The sequence below is a fragment of the Homarus americanus genome, unplaced genomic scaffold (assembly GCF_018991925.1).
Source record: "Homarus americanus isolate GMGI-L3 unplaced genomic scaffold, GMGI_Hamer_2.0 scaffold45698, whole genome shotgun sequence".
In the NCBI taxonomy this organism is placed as follows: Eukaryota; Metazoa; Arthropoda; class Malacostraca; order Decapoda; family Nephropidae; genus Homarus; species Homarus americanus.
The window spans coordinates 12350969-12369898 of NW_024735554.1; the positions used below are offsets into that span (position 1 = coordinate 12350969).

General features: G+C 44.0%; 3 protein-coding genes across 3 annotated transcripts in view; 2 read left to right on the top strand and 1 right to left on the bottom strand.

Annotated features, from left to right (window-relative positions):
• The window catches only part of LOC121871350, a 52286-nt gene that overhangs the window by 14256 nt on the left and 19100 nt on the right, over nucleotides 1–18930 (top strand). The window lies entirely within an intron of this gene.
• On the top strand, nucleotides 4414–7538 carry LOC121871348 (putative uncharacterized protein DDB_G0286901). The gene is made up of 4 exons (XM_042373567.1): nucleotides 4414–4562; nucleotides 5674–6029; nucleotides 7153–7284; nucleotides 7384–7538. Exons 1-4 carry the CDS (start codon nucleotides 4414–4416, stop codon nucleotides 7536–7538), a joined length of 792 nt encoding a protein of 263 aa, XP_042229501.1.
• LOC121871349 (putative proline-rich protein 21) lies at nucleotides 15043–15567 on the bottom strand. The gene has a single exon (XM_042373568.1). The coding sequence runs from the start codon at nucleotides 15565–15567 to the stop codon at nucleotides 15043–15045; it is 525 nt and encodes a 174-aa protein (XP_042229502.1).

Consider the following 18930-nt stretch of genomic DNA (forward strand, 5'->3'; position numbering starts at 1 on the left):
TTTCAATTTGTGAATTTAGGTTTTAGGGGGGGTAAACGATTTGGGAGCAAGAGATATGTTTGATGAGAAATCAATCACAGAATTTTTGGGCGTTTTGCGATTCTACCCAAACTGGGGTGAAAGAGCTGTCCGTGCATTGCTTCTGTTTGTGTTTATTATATCTTTGTGAGTCAGGCTTTTCAACCTTGTTGCAAATTAAAACGAAGAGGGTAGTAGATTAGAGGTAGGGAAATGACCTTATTTGGTGCCAAGCACCTCCGCGTATCTTAGAATTGTTGATGAAAAAACAATCACAGGTTTCTTATTGACTGTAATCTTCATCTGAATAAAATTAATTACAAATTTTATCCTGGTATTCTATTGAACTTTGTTTATTGCATTATGCTCAGTTTGGTCTGTTAAGTAATTCATTATAAAAAAAAAAAAACTATTTGCCTTTTATTCAAGTTTTTTAAACCATCAACATTTTCAATTGGCATTAATTTGTAAAACTCACTATAAAATAATCCATGTAAATTGTAAATGTGTACCATATGGAAAAAGGTGTTGATTTTTGGGTATTATTTCAATATTTATTTTGGAATGCACTTTTGAGGCAGAATAATCTTGGAAAGGAGGGGGAATGGGATTTGGAACATGGTAGGGGTATGGGGCAAAATAAGGTGAGAACCACTGGTTTAGGGGTCAGTAAAACTAAAGGTACAGAGGTGCAGTAACCAGAACAAGTGAAAGAGAAAGAGGCAGAGATTTATAGAAGAACCATGTAAGCAAAGTTTTACTGAAAATAAGTCAGAAAGAATAAAATCTGAAATGACGAATGAATAATATGAAGAGAAGTTTAAATTAAATAGGAAAGAGGAACAAGATAAGATATATTTGGTAGTTTTACAATGTTAAAAGCTATTTGCATATTTTTGTCGAATTTGAAAAGTGTATAACTTAAAATTTCAGAGATAGCTTGAAAATATTATTATCAAAGAAGAGAATAATTAAATTCCCAAAACTATTACTCGCATCAGGAGGCCGTAGTGTTAACTTATAACTAATAACGGGGTAAATGGGACTTAGACATCATGGTGTATCCGTTCAGTAATGATAATAGAATAAAATTTAATGGTAAAGTAGTATCAGTTTTCAGTATGTACACGATTATGTTTTTAACACTGCTCAACAAATTATTGACAAAAGGTGAAGAATATGACCTTGAGAGTTATTACAATAGAGACGAAGTTTCTGGTTGTTTCCAAATTTAAGGTAAATCCAATGATGAAAACAAGGAGAAATTAAACAAAGGCAATACTTAATAATCCTAGAGAGATGTTGAAAACAGAAAATTAATCTTCGTCAGAGAATTATTTTTAGCTGAAATGTTTTGTATGGATCAGTACTACTGTATGGGTCAGGAGGAGGTTAGAGACCTTTAAAATATGGTGCTAAAAAAGAATGCTAAATATAAACTAACAAAAACTAGTGAAAAAGTAATAATTCTGGGTTAAATAGCGATATTTGGCATTTAAAGAATAGAAAAATAGAAGATAAATTAGCTATATTATAAGAGTTAAGGTGAAAATGGCAGACGTACTAATGGGTACAATTTACGCTTCAAATGGCTAGAGGACAGCAGAGACTGTGTTAGATGAATGACATTGACAGCAGAGCCCTCAAAGGTAAACAAAATTGCCAGAATAGATAAAGGCAGTCTGGAAACGTTTGGTGTGGAGGGTTGTGGTCGCCAGCCCTCAGATTTGAGACTGATTACCAAAACGACAACAACACTAACAATTCCTCTCAATTTGTGGGATCATGATTTATGATTGATCAATTTATTCTTTAAACGACCCGGTAGTTCGTGGTTGTTTGTGGTCATGAGTTGGCTCCACCACAGGTCTCACATGTTGTTCATATAGGTTGAGACTTTCCAGTATGTGTGTCGTTAAACCCCTTGTGGGAGTTTTAGTGTAACCATCATGTAATACTGAGTGAATGACTATAATTTAAGGAGTAATTATGTGTGACTTGCCTTTGGACACATACAATTCTACACGAGGTCATACAATCCCGTAGGATACATAATACAGGAAATTCTACAAGATTAACTCCCTTTCTTATAAAGATTTTGGGACAAAGACTACAGCTGTACAGTACATCACGTGTGTCCTACAAGTGTGGCTGTGGAGAAGACAGCCATCGATGTAGTGGAAGGAAGGAAGGAGGGAATGGAAGGAGGGATGGAGGGAGGGAAGGGGGAGAGGGAGGGCGGGGGGAGGGAGGGCGGGGGAGAGGGGAGGGCGGGGAGAGGAGGGCGGAGGAGGAGAGAGGGGGGGTGAAGGAGGGAGGGAGTAGACACATATGAGATAGGGGGACAGAAAATACAGTAAATAAAAAGGCATATAAAGAAGTAGGGAAGGAAGGGAGTAGGGAGGAAGGCAGAGAAGGAGGTAGAGAAGGAGGGGAGTAAGGAGGTAGGGAGGGAAGTAGAGAAGAAGGGAAGTAGAGAAGAAGGGGAGTAAGGAGGTAGGGAGGGAAGTAGAGAAGAAGGAAAGTTAAGAAAGAGGAAAGTAGAGGAGGGGAGTGACAAGGGAGGGAGGCAGGGAGGTAAGTGGAACAAATATGTCAGTCGCGTCGGTCACTTTCACTCCATTACTACAGCTGCTGCCTCCTGTACTCTATATTGGGTGAGGTGGGCGTGTCAGCGTGTGGGTGATGTGGGCGTGTCGGTGATGTGGGCGAGTCGGTGATGTGGGCGAGTCGGTGATGTGGGCGAGTCGGTGATGTGGGCGTGTCGGTGATGTGGGCGTGTCAGTGTGTGGGTGATGGTGGTGTAACAGCGTCTAAATCACAATTATGATCGCATTAGTATTTTGGTGTTTATTCCTGCGAGGCTTCTTGTGTTTACATGGGACTGGCCAAAAACACGCTGGTGCAAAACTTGAAAAACTACTTTAAATTTATTCACTCCTTTTGTATTTGTATCGTACGGCAAAAATCTTTTTAGCTTCGTGCGTGTCAAGTGGTTCTTTAGTGACAATCGTTAACATCTATCTTCTTTCCTTGATATGTAACTTTATTATTACACTCGTTCACACTCAATTCTTTTTATCTTCTTATTCATAATAACACGAAGCAAACATCAAAACTGTTGTCATGGTGAGTTGAGGTTTAGAAGACACAGGACACCGAGCCACACAAACTTCCTCTCTCTGAAAGATCAAGACCTATACGACCCCTCACCTCTCTGACATTCCCGGTGTGTGGCTCTATCCTGCTCGGACGACTGAGGGGTATTTTCTTGTGTCCTAACAACGAATTCTCAGTATTTCGTTGTCTTCACGTTTTAACTGTCAAATGCTTTACACTATTGACTAAATTCACACAAACAGTACAGTATAGTATACGTACGTATCATGCTCCGAGGCTCGTTGTTGTTAGTCAGATTCAAGAAACGACCCTTTTAGACGACCCTCCAAGACGACCCTTGGCGATAATCTTCCGGAACCATCCAAAGCAGAGCGGTTAATTTATCTTTACTTCTTTTAAGTTATCTATTATTTAATGGAAAACAGGATTTTCACCTGAAATCGGGTGAAGCAAATTTACAGCTGCTTATTGTTTAAGGTTTACATCCTTCACATCGCGTTACGTCACGTCACGTCTGTGGTCTAGTTCGTTCGGGGAATCTGTTCGTAGTTTTTAAAAGAACGAGGAAAACAATATCAATATCACTGTGACTCCGAGAACATTTTCTGGTGCAGTGATGGTGGCCCGGGAGGAAGCAGTGATGGTGGCCCGAGAGGAAGCAGTGATGGTGGCCCGGGAGGAAGCAGTGATGGTGGCCCGGGAGGAAGCAGTGATGGTGGCCCGGGAGGAAGCAGTGATGGTGCCCGGGAGGAAGGCGATGGTGGCCCGGGAGGAAAGTGTGGTGGCCTGAGAGGAAGAGGATGGTGGCAGGAGGCAGGATGATGTCCTGGGAGGAAGCAGTGATGGTGGGCCTGGGAGGAAGCAGTGATGGCTAGCCCTGGGAGGAAGCAGGATGCAGGCCCGGGAGGAAGCAGTGATGGTGGCCCGAGAGGAAGCAGTGATGGTGGCCCGGGAGGAAGCAGTGATGGTGGCCCGGGAGGAAGCAGTGATGGTGGCCCGGGAGGAAGCAGTGATGGTGGCCCGGGAGGAAGCAGTGATGGTGGCCCGGGAGGAAGCAGTGATGGTGGCCCGGGAGGAAGCAGTGATGGTGGCCCGGGAGGAAGCAATGCATGCAGGCCTGGACCTGAAGCAGTGGATGGGCGCCTGAGAGGCCCTGTGATGATGAGTGCCCGAGGAAGCAGTGAGGTGGGCCTGGGAGAAGCAGTGATGCTGGCCTGGGAGGAAGCAGTGATGGTGGCCTGAGAAGCTGTGATGGGGCCCGGGAGGAAGCAGAGGATGGTGGTGGCTCCAGGAGAAGCAGGAGGGATGGAGGTCTGGGAGGAAGTAGTGAAGGTGCCCAGGAGTGAAGCAGTGAAGGTGACCCAGGAGGAAGCAGTGGAAAGTGACCCCAGGAGGAAAGCAGTGAAGGTGACCCCAGGAGGAAGGTGACAGTGACCAGGAGGAAGCAGCACAACCCCAGGAGGAAGCTGTAAGGTGACCCAGGAGAAGCAGAAGGAACCCCTGGAGGAAGCAGTGAAGGTGACCCCAGGAGGAAGCTGTGAAGGTGACCCCAGGAGGAAGCAGTGAAGGTGACCCCAGGAGGAAGCTGTGACAGTGACCCCAGGAGGAAGCTGTGGTGACCCCAGGAGGAAGCTGTGAAGGTGACCCCAAGAGGAAGCAGTGAAGGTAGCCCCAGGAGGCGACCCAAGGAGGAAGCTGTGAAGGTGACCCCAAGAGGAAGCAGTGAAGGTGACCCCAGGAGGCGACCACAGGAGAAAGCAGCGAAGGTGGCCCCAGGAGGAAGCTGTGACGCACTCCTCAGTTTAGAGAAACTCTTCTGACGTCACAAAAATCGTGTTTCCCATTTGCATAATTGGCGCTGACAGTCAATTGTCACAACACATCAACAAGACGATGCTACTGCAGATAGACAGAACAAGCGGCAATATGTTAACTCCATAAAGTTATTAGAATACATAGAAATATAAATCCATATTTTGTTTTACAGCAGAAGTGTAAACCGTTAACTGATGTACCGACAAGTAAACTCACACATTTAGTTTACTCAGGCCTACACGATGATCTGTTCTTGAATACAATCGCAGTCTCTAATCAAATTTTGGTCAGTAAAGTTATTTCCTGGCTGGACGGATGAATAATAATAATATGTTAGTGAGTCCAGCGGCGTCAGCGGATTCACATTAACCCACGACAATACAAGATCTTCTTTATCCACTAATACATTTATATTAAACTTGACTTCATATTTCACTCCGCAACTCCTGTGAAGAGTTCACAATTATTTTTTTTTTAAAAGGTTTTCTATCTTTTTGTTTACTTTTCAACATATCCATTATTTCCAGTGTTACTCACACTGTTTGTTGTTGTTGTTGTTGTTGGTAAATGGTGAAGAAACAAGAAGTAAATATATATGAAGAATGAAAATGGAAACATGAGAGAAAAATAATAAGAAAATTGTATGTTCTTATGATCTACCTTCCTCACGAAGACAACCAGGAACCCTTCAGGTACCTAAGAGAACACTGCAGGCAACAGTGAGAACACTGCAGGCAACAGTGAGAACACTCTAGGCAACAATGAGAACACTCGAGGCAACAGTGAGAACACTGCAGGCAACAGTGAGAACACTCGAGGCAACAGTGAGAACACTGCAGGCAACAATGAGAACACTCTAGGCAACAGTGAGAACACTGCAGGCAACAGTGAGAACACTCGAGGCAACAGTGAGAACACTGCAGGCAACAATGAGAACACTCTAGGCAACAGTGAGAACACTGCAGGCAACAGTGAGAACACTGCAGGCAACAGTGAGAACACTCGAGGCAACAGTGAGAACACTGCAGGCAACAATGAGAACACTCTAGGCAACAGTGAGAACACTGCAGGCAACAGTGAGGCACTGCAGGCCAGCAGTGGGGAGCACTCTGGGCAGCAGTGAAACAAATAAAAAGAACCACAAACAAATAAAGGGAACACTCGAGGGCAGCAGTGAGAACACTGCAGGCAACGGTGAGGAGCACTCGAGGCAACAGTGAAAACGCTGCAGGCAACAGTGAGAACACTCGAGGCAACAGTGGGGAGCACTGCAGGCAACAGTGAGGAACACTCAGGGCAGCAGTGAAAACGCTGCAGGCAACAGTGAGAACACTGCAGGCAACGAGTGAGAACACGCGAGGCAGCAGTGAAAACGCAGGCAACCGTAAGAACACTCGAGGCAAAGTGAAAACACTGCAGGCAACGGTGAGAACGCTCAGGGCCACAGTGAAAACACTGCAGGCAACAGTGAGAACACACGAAGCATCAGTAGAGAACACTCCGAGGCAACGAGTGAGAAACTCTGCGGGCAGCAGGTGAGAACTGAGCAGCAGTGAAAGGCAGCTGCGGCGGGCAACGAGTGAGAACACTGCAGGCAACAGTGAAAACACTGCAGGCAACAGTGAGAACACTGCAGGCAACAGTGAGAACACTGCAGGCAACAGTGACAACACTAGGTAACAGTGAGAACACTGCAGGCAACAGTTAAAACACTCTAGGCAACAGTAAAAACACTCTAGGCAACAGTGAGAACACTGCAGGCAACAGTGAGAACACTGCAGGCAGCTGTGAGAAAACTGCAGGCAACAGTTAAAACACTGTAGGCAACAGTTAAAACGCTCTAGGCAACAGTGAGAACACTGCAGGCAACAGTTAAAACACTGCAGGCAACAGTGAGAACACTGCAGGCAACAGGTTAAAACACTGAGGCAACAGTTAAACACTCTAGGCAACAGTGAGGACACTGCAGGCAACTGTGAGAACACTGCAGGTGAGAACACTGAACAGGCAACTGTGAGAACACAGGTGAGAACACTGCAAGCAACTGGAACACTGCAGGAGAACACTGCAGGCAACAGTGAACACTGCAGGCAACAGTGAGAACACTGAGAACACTGCAGGCAACAGAGTAACAGTGAGAACACTGCAGGCAACAGTGAACACTGTGAGAACACTGTAGGCAACTAGAAAACACTGCAGGCAACAGTGAGAACACTGCAGGCAACAGTGAGAACACTGCAGGCAACAGTGAAAACACTGCAGGCAACAGTGAAAACACTGCAGGCAACAGTGAGAACACTGCAGGCAACAGTGAAAACACTGCAGGCAACAGTGAGAACACTGCAGGCAACAGTTAAAACACTGTAGGCAACAGTGAGAACACCGCAGGCAACAGTGCGAACACTGCAGGCAACAGTTAAAACACTGTAGGCAACAGTGAGAACACTACAGGCAACAGTGAGAACACCGCAGGCAACAGTGAGAACACTGCAGGCAACTGTGAGAACACTGTAGGCAACAGTGAGAACACTGCAGGCAACAGTGAGAACACTGCAGGCAACAGTGAAAACACTGCAGGCAACTGAGAACACTGCAGGCAACAGTGAAAACACTGCAGGCAACAGTGAAAACACTGCAGGCAACAGTTAAAACACTGTAGGCAACAGTGAGAACACTACAGGCAACAGTGAGAACACCGCAGGCAACAGTGAGAACACTGCAGGCACCGGTAAGAACTCTGCGGGCAACAGGGGTCACAGCTTAAGGCTGAAGAAGCCACAGATTCAGAATATTGTCAGCGCAAACTTTTTCGGAGTGAGAGTTGTGAACCCTTGGAAAAATCTGTCAGAGTGTGTTGTGACGGCACCGAGTGTGAGCTCTTTTCAAGACCAGACTTGACCAACACTGGAGCAGGTACAGATACATCCTGGAGCCAGTACATACCAAGTACTTGCTATCAGTTTGTAACAGACGTGACCGACCACCCAAGAGGTTAACGAGCCATTCAGTGCCAAAGAGGATAAAGGTAAAATAATAGGGAGTGTCAGTACGTGCAGCGGGGTGAGGCTCCTCATACCAGACTAGGGAGCGGCAGGAAACAATCATCCACTCCCTGGAATCTCATGGGAGGCGCCACACTGGTCAGGGCTGTGGCTTCCTGCCCTCGAACGATAGAAAAAAAATACTACTGACAAATTCAACTAACATTTGTTGACACTTACCGTACAATATTTCATCTAGACTCTAGACTAGAGGGAGAGAGAAATAATCAAACTGAAGACAGACAAAACTATTTACCTCTTGTTAATAACAATTGTCACGCGTTCTGTTGACAACAATTACTTCTCTCAACATAGACGAAAGTTTTAATTATCCTACTTCTGCCACCACGGTGTATACACAAACAATAAAACTGTTATTGTCTCGATATAATTGTCAAAAGCCTTCGTCCGTTGTGTCATTATTTAACACAAAAGTGACTCTTCAGGCGCCAGTTACCGCTAATAATTATAGACATTTCTAATAACAAACAAACAAACAAACATATTTTTAAAGTAAAATTTCTTTATGAATCAGATAACGTCACAAATAGGTCAGTTAATATCAGTAATTAGTCAGTTAAAGCTACAAATAAGTTAATATCAGCAATAAGTCGAATTCAGTCGTAATTCAGTCATAACTGTTGACTGTGTAACCGAGGGAAGTGACTGTTGTGTATGTAATTAAAAGGTATGGACACTCTTTTACAATATGTTCCATCATAACTACATTTCTCACAGCAAGTATTTTTTGGCACGATGACGCTATTCTGTACGTGGACTTGTTCTGTAGTGATCTTGTTGTCGTTTGTACTCTGGTGGTGTTGTGAGGAGGAAGGAGGGGGACTAGACTCTCAGTTATGTGTGACACTACACTGCGATATCACTTTAATGAAATGGTTCAACTATGTGGTATTAGTATTATTGTTGTTTACAGGTTAGTAAAATGGCCATTGATCTCTGAATATTATCTGCCGGAAAATCTGTCTCAAGGAAAAGTAACCAGGTTAACATATTTTGTTAGTTTTGGAATGGCTTAAAACAACTACAAGAAGTGTATTACTGGGTTGTTTAATAATTGTAGTCTCTTCAAAAGATTTAAATGTAAACCTTTGAGTCCGAAAAGTTATATTTAGTTAATATAGCGGTATTAAGGACGACGGCCTAAACTGTACTGTACATTCAGCTCATCTGTTTTTTTCTGAGTGTTGCCGAACGGGCGGGATCGTGACTCTACATGATGCATTTAGAGAGTTGCTAGGCGAACATGGCGTCTTTAACCTGTCCATTGTATGTCTGGTCTGTTCTTGAGTCATGGCCACAGGTTCAGGTAAACTGTTCAATGTGTCCACAATACGCAGTGATAAGTTGTTATGTCTCAGCTTGGCGTGAGGACGTGCCTGGAACAGCTTGACGCCCCTTGTATTGCAGTTATGTGGTGGGAGTGGCGGTCAAGCTTACTGTATGTAGTTGAGGGGATCGGCAACTTCCACTACACATTGTCTTCATAACAGGAGTCTCACAGGCCGGATATCAGTATGGTCGCCCTCCTCTGACCGCCCTGGCTCGCGTGGCTGCAGGGAGATGATGCTGCCTGTAACAGTGGTCACAGTTTGTGAATCTAAATGGAAGAATGATCACCGCTACAGATAATCGTCATTGACATTTCAACTACTGCAGATTCATCTCAAGTTCTTACTAGTCTTGACAGATTGTTTTGGTTGGGTCATGAACTAGTCGTCGTCTCGTCTCCTCTGTTATCAAACTATATATGTATCTATCTATTTTTCCATTCTTTCATATTTGTTTGTCTCTTCGTCTTTAGCTGATCTGTGTGTGTGTGTGTAGGGGGGGGGGGGTAAAACAATACATTTAAATGTATTACTGTTCTTGTAAACAAGATAATCACCCGTTACACAGCAGTCAGGAGGCCCGCCCGTTAACACACCTCACGAGTATGGAAGAAATAATGGATAGACTAGACAGAAAATGACGGAAAGAGAGACAGACAGAAAGGCATAAAAACTGACAGACAGAAAAGCATAAAAACAGAGACAGAAAAGCAGTTAAATGTCATCAGTATATACAGTGTAGACAGCTTTTTGTCTTCACCAAAAACTTGTGTGAATCTTAGACAACATGAGAGAAAAACAAAACAATATGAGCAACACGGCGAGTGCGTCACTACTGTCCCATTGACCTTGTGAGGAATATGCGTTTCCTCACGGACGTGAATATTGTTTTTGTTCTCCTCCCGGACGTGAAGACTGTCCTTGATCATCTCCTGGGTGTAGGACTGTCTCTGATCTTCTCCTGAGTGTGAAGACTTTCCCTGATCTTCTCCTGAGTGTGAAGACTTTCCCTGATCTTCTCCCGAGTGTGAAGACCATCTCTGATCTTCTCCTGAGTGTGAAGACTTTCCCTGATCTTCTCCCGAGTGTGAAGACCATCTCTGATCTTCTCCTGAGTGTGAAGACTTTCCCTGATCTTCTCCTGAGTGTGAAGACTTTCCCTGATCTTCTCCCGAGTGTAAACTGTCCCCGATCTTCTCGTGTGTGAAAACTGTTCTTTATCTTCTCTCTCCTGGACGTGAAACTTAGCTTCACCCTTTTTTCATGGGAGTTCCAATTTTATTTATTCTTATCTGGTAAAGTACTCATATTGTTTATTCTTGCTTGGATGCGTAAAAACTTTGTTGGATTTTTTTTTCTGCGGAATTTGAAGATTTTTTTCTTCTATGTCTCATAGTAATGTTACTGCCCCACTCCGAAGTGGGCTTCACGTAACTCGTGTCGCGTCTGACGTAAATGACTCCCTCTAACTACCTGTAATTTACGTTACGAACGTGGCGTGTTTACCACCAGTGTCCTCCACCAGCCACGATAACACTAAAATGGCGAGAAAAACACTCCAGCATAAATCCCTTTTATATGCCACCCATGGTTCCTGAGCATATACTGTACTGCACATCGCTCAATATTCTCAATGTTTTCAAATAATTCTGAAATAAAATCATTGTGATCACCCATGTCTACCACGATCAAGTGTTGGGTGTGCTTCAGACCCCTAGCCTATACCATCTGTGGTGTCCGTTGAGCTGTACTGTACATCTATCACCACAACATCGTGACTCAGAAGGAAACTGCCGCCTCTAGGTTGTCATAGATGTGCTTTCTTACCCAGACATTTGGTGAGTGTAGCCCCAGACCACATGTTAAGTCTTTGATCACACACATGTCCCCACACCTGAGAGCTTCTGTTAGCGTCATCATCCGTCTCGTCTCAGAACAACAGTCTTGATAGTTCCACAGCCATATCATAGTGGTTCATGCATAAGATGTACACACAAGATTCAGCTCAAGTGTAAAGATAATCCTGAAAATCTTAGCCACTACGGAAAATGGATTTGACTCTTACAGAAAACTTAATGAAAACACTATTGGATTAGGATTTTTTTAGATTGCCCCCGAGGGGACTAGTTTATTGGGCACCCCCTTACATCCTGTGCAAGGTGAAGCGCAGAAGCGTTTACAGCGCCCATCTGAGAAGAATACCGAGTTCATGTTTGCCTTTATGACTCATGCATTAAGGGCATAAAAGCCTAAAGGGTCATGGGTTTTGTCAACAAGTTACATAAAGTGACAAAATACCCCCTCCCCAGACTATACCCGGGGTTAAAGTGGGCTAGCCTGTTTTATACCCCGGGCATATTCTGGGCTAGTCCAGTTTATACCCCGGGGTATAAAATAGGCTAGGCTATTTCATACCCCACTAGGCCAGATTATACCCCCCCCCCCCACACACACACACACTCAGAAACCAGCCCTATGAGAGTTCTGTTTTGAACTTAGTGGTCTGGCTAAACTATCTTAATTTAAATTAAAAAACACACTCAGATATTAAATTTTGATTTGATTTCTCACGTAACCAAACCTAACCTACCTCTCCCACGGGACCTGAATTCACTTGTTCTGGCCCTGGTGGGGTAATACCACCCCACACCTCATTCCTAAGCCTATCTCTTAAACCTATAAAATTTGCTTTTCTGAAGTCTGTTACAATTCTATTATTTTCTTTCTTCTCATTTGTTAAGTTAAGGTCAAATCTGATGACTTTGTGATCGCTGTTTCCTAATGTTTCTCCAATTTCTAAATTTGTAATTGTATTTTATCTATTACTTAATACAAAATCCAGTATATTATTCCCCCGAGTTACCTTATTTATGAAAAATATACCCCCTCCCCAGACTATACCTGGGGTTAAAGTGGGCTAGCCTGTTTTATACCCCGGGTATATTGTGGGCTATTCCAGTTTATACCCCAGGGGGTATAATCTGGACTAGAGAGGTATAATCTGGGCTAGCCCAAAATATACCCCGGGGTATAATATAGCCTGGGCTATTTTATACCCCGGGGTATATTTTGGGCTAGCTCACTTTAACCCCGGGTATAGTCTGGGGGGGGGGCTAATGTGGGCTGCTACACCGGTACAATTTATCTGCTTATGGCAAAGTGTGGCAGGTCCCTAATAATGTCAAGCGCCAAGCCTGTCACTAGGAGGAGGGATATCTGGTCAGGGAGGTTAGAGGTGTTGGTAACGGCTGGGGACCTGTAGGAGGAGGTCATAGGGCAAGTGAGGATGTAGTGAGAGGGGGTGTGAGAGTCGAGTTGACCACAAAGCTTACAAACAGTGCGGCCAGGCTCATGGTTGCCAACAGGGCCGGATTAAGGCCAATTGATGCCCTAAGCACAGCCCAACAATGGTGCCCCCTCGGCCCTCCCATTGCTTAATTGACAAGATATTAAGACCATGATTAAGACTCAATGAATACTGATGTTGAAATATAAGATAAAAAATTCAGGTTTCTTCCAGGCCACAAGCCAGATCCTACAATTTTCTCATCACTTATGTTAGACTAGAACCAGAACAATTACAGTTAAAGACAATTAAGATATAAAAACAAAGAGTTGAAGTTTTTCAACATTTGATAATTATAAAAATCACTTAAATTAGACAGTTTTGATTTAACCTTATTTATTATAACAATTAGGCCTAGAGTTACTGCTCTTAATTTAGTAACACAATATATTAATATAGTTAAAATATCTACCTCTTTATTTTGTAAATATAAAGTAATTTAATTAATGAGAAATTCAGAAACTTACTTGTTACTTCACACAATCCACCTCATACCACAAGTTAAAATAGACACATTTCGTTGATACTGCAAGAGCCTGAGTGACGGGCTGAGAAGCGAGGGAACGAACTTCGACAATTTCAGACGTTCAGGAACGTTCTTGAACGTGTATAAAATAATGCCGTTTTCCATTGGGCAACGTGTCCTTTAAAAAAAAAGAGCACAGTTTTCTTGGTTTAAAACCCTTACAAAACATAGTTAACGAACAAAATGGGATAAATATTTTTCACCAATTTTATACGGCGGTTTTACACCAGCCTATTAGGTTTTATCGTAAATATGATCTGGTCACTAGAAGGCATAATACCTTCAAAAGAAAAACCTGTGGTGCCCCCTTCTTTTGGTGCCCTAAGCACGTGCTTATTTTGCTTAATGGTTAATCCAGCCCTGGTTGCCAATGTACTAGGCGTGGCGAGATGATCCGATAGCCATCACCTGTGACACCTGTGATGTTTTACCTGCACAGATAAGTTTATACTAAATGTTGATATATTACTCTATCATTACGTTGCATAAATAGATGATAAACAAATTAAAGAAAAGGAACACATACTCTCCAAGGATGAAAATAATATGTTTCTAGTTACCACCTCTTGTGTTGTTTGGAGGACGTGTGGTAGTGGTGGTGGCAGTGATGGTGGTGGTGGCGGTGATGGTGGTAGTAGTGGTGATGGTAGTTATGGTGGTGGTGATGATGGGGATGACATACGTTAGAAGAGCCAGGGCAGTCACCACTCAGTCATGAACACCACCTAAAAGCACCATCTACAGGCATCACTTACAGGCATCACCTACTAATGTATATCTCCTGCAGACATCACCTACAGGCATCACTTACAGGCATCACCTACAGACATCACTTACAAGCATCACGTACATACTGTTTTCACCTACAAGCATCACCTACATAACGTACATCACCTGTAGACATCACCTACAGGCATCACCTACAGGCATCACCTACATACATCACCTACAGGCATCACCAACAGACATCACCTACAGGCATCACCTACATACATCACCTATAGGCATCACCTGCAGACATCACCTACAGGCATCACCTGCAGACATCACCTACAGGCATCACCTACAGGCATCACCTACATGCATCACCTACAGGCATCACCAACAGACATCACCTACAGGCATCACCTACATACATCACCTACAGGCATCACCTACATACATCACCCACAGGCAACACCACAGGCATCACCCACAGGCATCACCAACAGACATCACCTACAGGCATCACCTACATACATCACCTACAGGCATCACCTACAGGCATCACCAATAGACATCACCTACAGGCATCACCTGCAGACATCACCTACAGGCATCACCTACATACATCACCCTACAGGCATCACCTACAGGCATCACCAACAGACATCACCTACAGGCATCACCTGCAGGCATCACCTACAGGCATCACCTACAGGCATCACCTACATACATTACCTACAAGCATTACCTACAAGCATCACCACAGGCATCACTCACAGGCATCACCAACAGACATCACCTACAGGCATCACCTGCAGACATCACCTACAGGCATCACCTACATACATCACCTACAGGCATCACCAACAGACATCACCTACAGGCATCACCTGCAGACATCACCTACAGGCATCACCTACAGGCATCACCTACAGACATCACCTACAGGCATCACCTACAGGCATCACTACATACATTACCTACAAGCATTACCTACAAGCATCACCTACAGGCATCACCTACAGACATCACCTACAGGCATCACCTACAGGCATCACCTATATACATTACCTACAAGCATTACCTACAAGCATCACCTACAGGCATCACCTATAGGCATTATCAACAGGCATCACCTCCATGCTGATGGGTGACGACCAGGGGTGAGGACTGGTGGGTGACAGTAAGGGCTGATGGGTGACGACCAGGGGTGAGGACTGGTGGGTGACGGTAAGGGCTGGTGGGTGACGACCAGGGGTGAGGACTGGTGGGTGACGACCAGCGGGTGAGGGCTGGTGGGTGAGGGCTGGTGGGTGACGGCCAGGGGTGAGAGCTGGTGGATGACGGTGAGGGCTCAGGGTGACGACCAGGAGGTGAGGACTGGTGGGTGACGACCAGGGGTGAGGACCGGTGGATGACGGTGAAGGCTGATGGGTGACGGCCAGGGGGTGAGGACTGGTGAGTGACGGCCAGAGGGTGAGGACTGGTGGGTGACGACCAAGGGGTGAGGGCTGTCGGGTGACGGTCAGGGGGTGAGGGCTGGTGGATGACGGTGAGGGCTGATGGGTGACGGCCAGGGGGCGTGGACTGGTGGGTGACGGTCAGGGGGTGAAGGCTGGTGGACGTGGGAAAAAAGGCCTCTCCCATTCAAGTATTAGGTCAGTACCGGCATTCATAAAGCTACTGACGCAGGTAACACACTCCCCTCGAGCAGACACAGGAGGAGGTCAATGCCTAGTACTACACAATGCCTCCGTCATGTTCACCTCGCTAACTGAAGCAGGAACTGAAACACATGAACAGTGTTTGTGTGCGAAGCCATGTTGGTGGCAGTTAACCAACTCCTCGCCTGTGAAGATGCGTCGTTATAAGATCCTGGTGCACCGGAAGCCAACCTCTACATCCGCTGTTGGGAAGGTAATGGGGTGGTCTAGCCGAGCATAATGCCAGTTGTTAAAGGTAATTTCACGGACATTTAAGGGGTGACCCTCGTCTTGTCCAAAATTTTCCTACAGAGGGACATTGAGCTATGCGCGCTGCAAGGTTAGGTGAAATTGCTTTATAAATTGCGTTGTGTTCAGGTAATTTTTTTCTATCAGAACGTAACTCAAAGGTTGTGTATAATCATCAGCATCCAACACCATGAGCTGAAGATATCGCCAGACTCCTGCCTCAAGTGATATATCTTATTAGACTATAACCCGTATTTCCATTTTCACTCCATGTTCGTGCTCTAACGTCGACCCTTTCATTATTTTTTCTGTCACTTTATTATTTACTATTCTAAGGAGACACGATCTACTGCCCATCCCCTTCTATAATTACTATATTCACTTCCTCAATTCTTGCCGTCAATATATTGTTGAGATGATAAACATGAAAACATCTTCCTTGTCATTTAATTCTTGCACTCCCTGGTAGTGCAGCTCGCTGGGTCTTCACTTCCTCCTTTTATCAATAACCTACAACTCGTCAATTGTAAAAAACAGTCAACTTCTAACGTTTCATCTCCCCTACAAGTTGTGTAAAGTAAATTTAGCTGAGTAATAATCTTTGCTGCTGAGAAAAAATAAATAAAATTTATTCACCAAAATGTTACCATCACATCACACTTTAGTTATGCCAGAAACACTACCATGGTGAAGGCAGTACAACAGTTGCTGCACTATTCACACTACCTAGCTTTGTGGGGCAAAAACTCGTGTTCCCCAGACCCGAGTGGCCTACTGGAGGGACTGCAGGACTGTCGTCACGGATAGAGCCCTTCTCAGGTTCCTTCCCGGAATTATAAGTGCTTGATGTGTCAGTGTGTGGCAACAAGGAATGCAAAATTATTACTACTTATGAAAAAAATATTTAATTTATTTTTCTCACTTGAGCACTGGACACCCACTTAAAGATAGTATACCTAACTTTATCTAATTTGGCTATCATAAGATAACAAACTACGACCCAAATGAAGCAGACCAAATTTTACCATATACAACTTACTTATCGTTTATATCGATATACTTACCAAAGTAAAACTCGAATCTAATCAAATGAGTGAAAAGACAAGGCAGATCAGCAGCTACAGTTCATTTGTAAATTGTCCGTCAAATATTCCATAGAAACGATGCACATAATATACCCTTATGCTCAGCAATCTTAACTATAAAAAACAAAATCTGTAAGTACTGTACCCTGCCTGCTGTGAGTGTGGCGAGAACCCGGAACCAGCGACGCCTGACAATTTTCCTAGTTACCAGAAATTCACTCACGGTCAGTTCATGAGGTAATTTCAACACCTATACATAGGGGGGAATTTGTGTGTGGTCATCAGAGACACCATTACCTTCGTTACAGGTAAGTGTGTGTGTGTGTGTGTGTGTGTGTGTGTGTGTGTGTGTGTGTGTGTCACTATTACATGGAACTGGGAAGTGAAACAGTCTAGAGGAGATTTCTACAAAACTCATTTTTCAATTTAGTTTTCGTAATTAATCTACACCGGAGTAAGGAAGCTGTGAATGTCCACAAGATTATTCTAATAAAACTAATCATGTATAAATATTTCCCCAACTCTTAACTCCATAATGTCCGTTAACTGTGATTCTGTTGTAATGTTTCTCCATTTGTCATATTCATATTAGGTTCAAGTTTACGGATTAAACAGAAGCATATGAAGAACAAACTATTAAAAATATATCTATCATAAATTAACATATTAACAGCTATAACAGTTAAATAGGACATGTGTTTGTTCTGTCAAGTGTGATTTTTGTTCTATTCTACAACCATTAGGAGGGGTGCGCACGGTGACACCTCCTGGTTCCGCTAATGCGTTTTATAAAGAACCACTGAACCAACAGTCTCAAACACACAAACAAGATCACTATTAACCTCCTCAGTTATTTAGCAACATCCTCACTACACCACCAGCCATCAACGTCAGTATTCTTGATCTTATTACAACTAGTTCTCACCTCTTCGTACTACTTTACCTCTGCATAACTTAATCCCTGTACGACAACTCTTTCTCGGGTGTGGGGTGACGCTACACAGTCTTACAAGTCACTCTTACACAAATTACACTCGCAATCATTTGACCTCACTACCATCAGGCCCTCACTTCCTCCTTACCTCCAAAAGATGGCATACTGTATCTTCACTCCTTCCTCTACTCTTTTTTTTTTCAATTCCATTCCCACACTAATCATATCATGCTGCTGTGTAATGACCATATATTGAGACGCCATCATCATCATCATCCTCAGCCATCTCCTTCATTCCTTGTACTTAACGGTAATAACAATCTTATATCCTGTCTTTTGTCTGCCTCGTGTTGTGTCACTCTGAGTGTTCTTTGCGCCAATTTGCCTCTGTCCAACTAACCATAATTGGGAACCGTTATATTAATCGATTTGCGGATCTTGTTCTCGGGTAATGGTTAGCCAGTGCAGTTAGCGATTTGTCCGGCTTCTCGGATCATTCCTTGACGCAGGGTCATACAGCTCGTTAACTTCGATGTGGCTGTTGTGTTGGCGACAGCTTCTACACCTTAAACAAATTCACGCCTTGGTTTGTCCGAGGGCGGGCCAAACCGGGCCATCCTCGAAACACGAGAGGCAACCATTCTTACTGTGTTGCCATGTGTTTACCGAGTGTTGCTGTGTCACCGAGTGTTACCATATGTCACTGAGTGTTACCATGTCACTGAGTGTTACCATATGTCACTGAGTGTTACCATGTCACTGAGTATTACCATATGTCACCGAGTGTTACCATGTCACTGAGTGTTACCATATGTCACTGAGTGTTACCATGTCACTGAGTGTTACCATATGTCACCGAGTGTTACCATGTCACTGAGTGTTACCATATGTCACCGAGTGTTACCATGTCACTGAGTGTTACCATATGTCACCGAGTGTTACCAAGTCACTGAGTGTTACCATATGTCACCGAGTGTTACCATGTCACTGAGTGTTACCATATGTGTGTTACCCATGTCACTGGAGTGTGGAGTGTTAC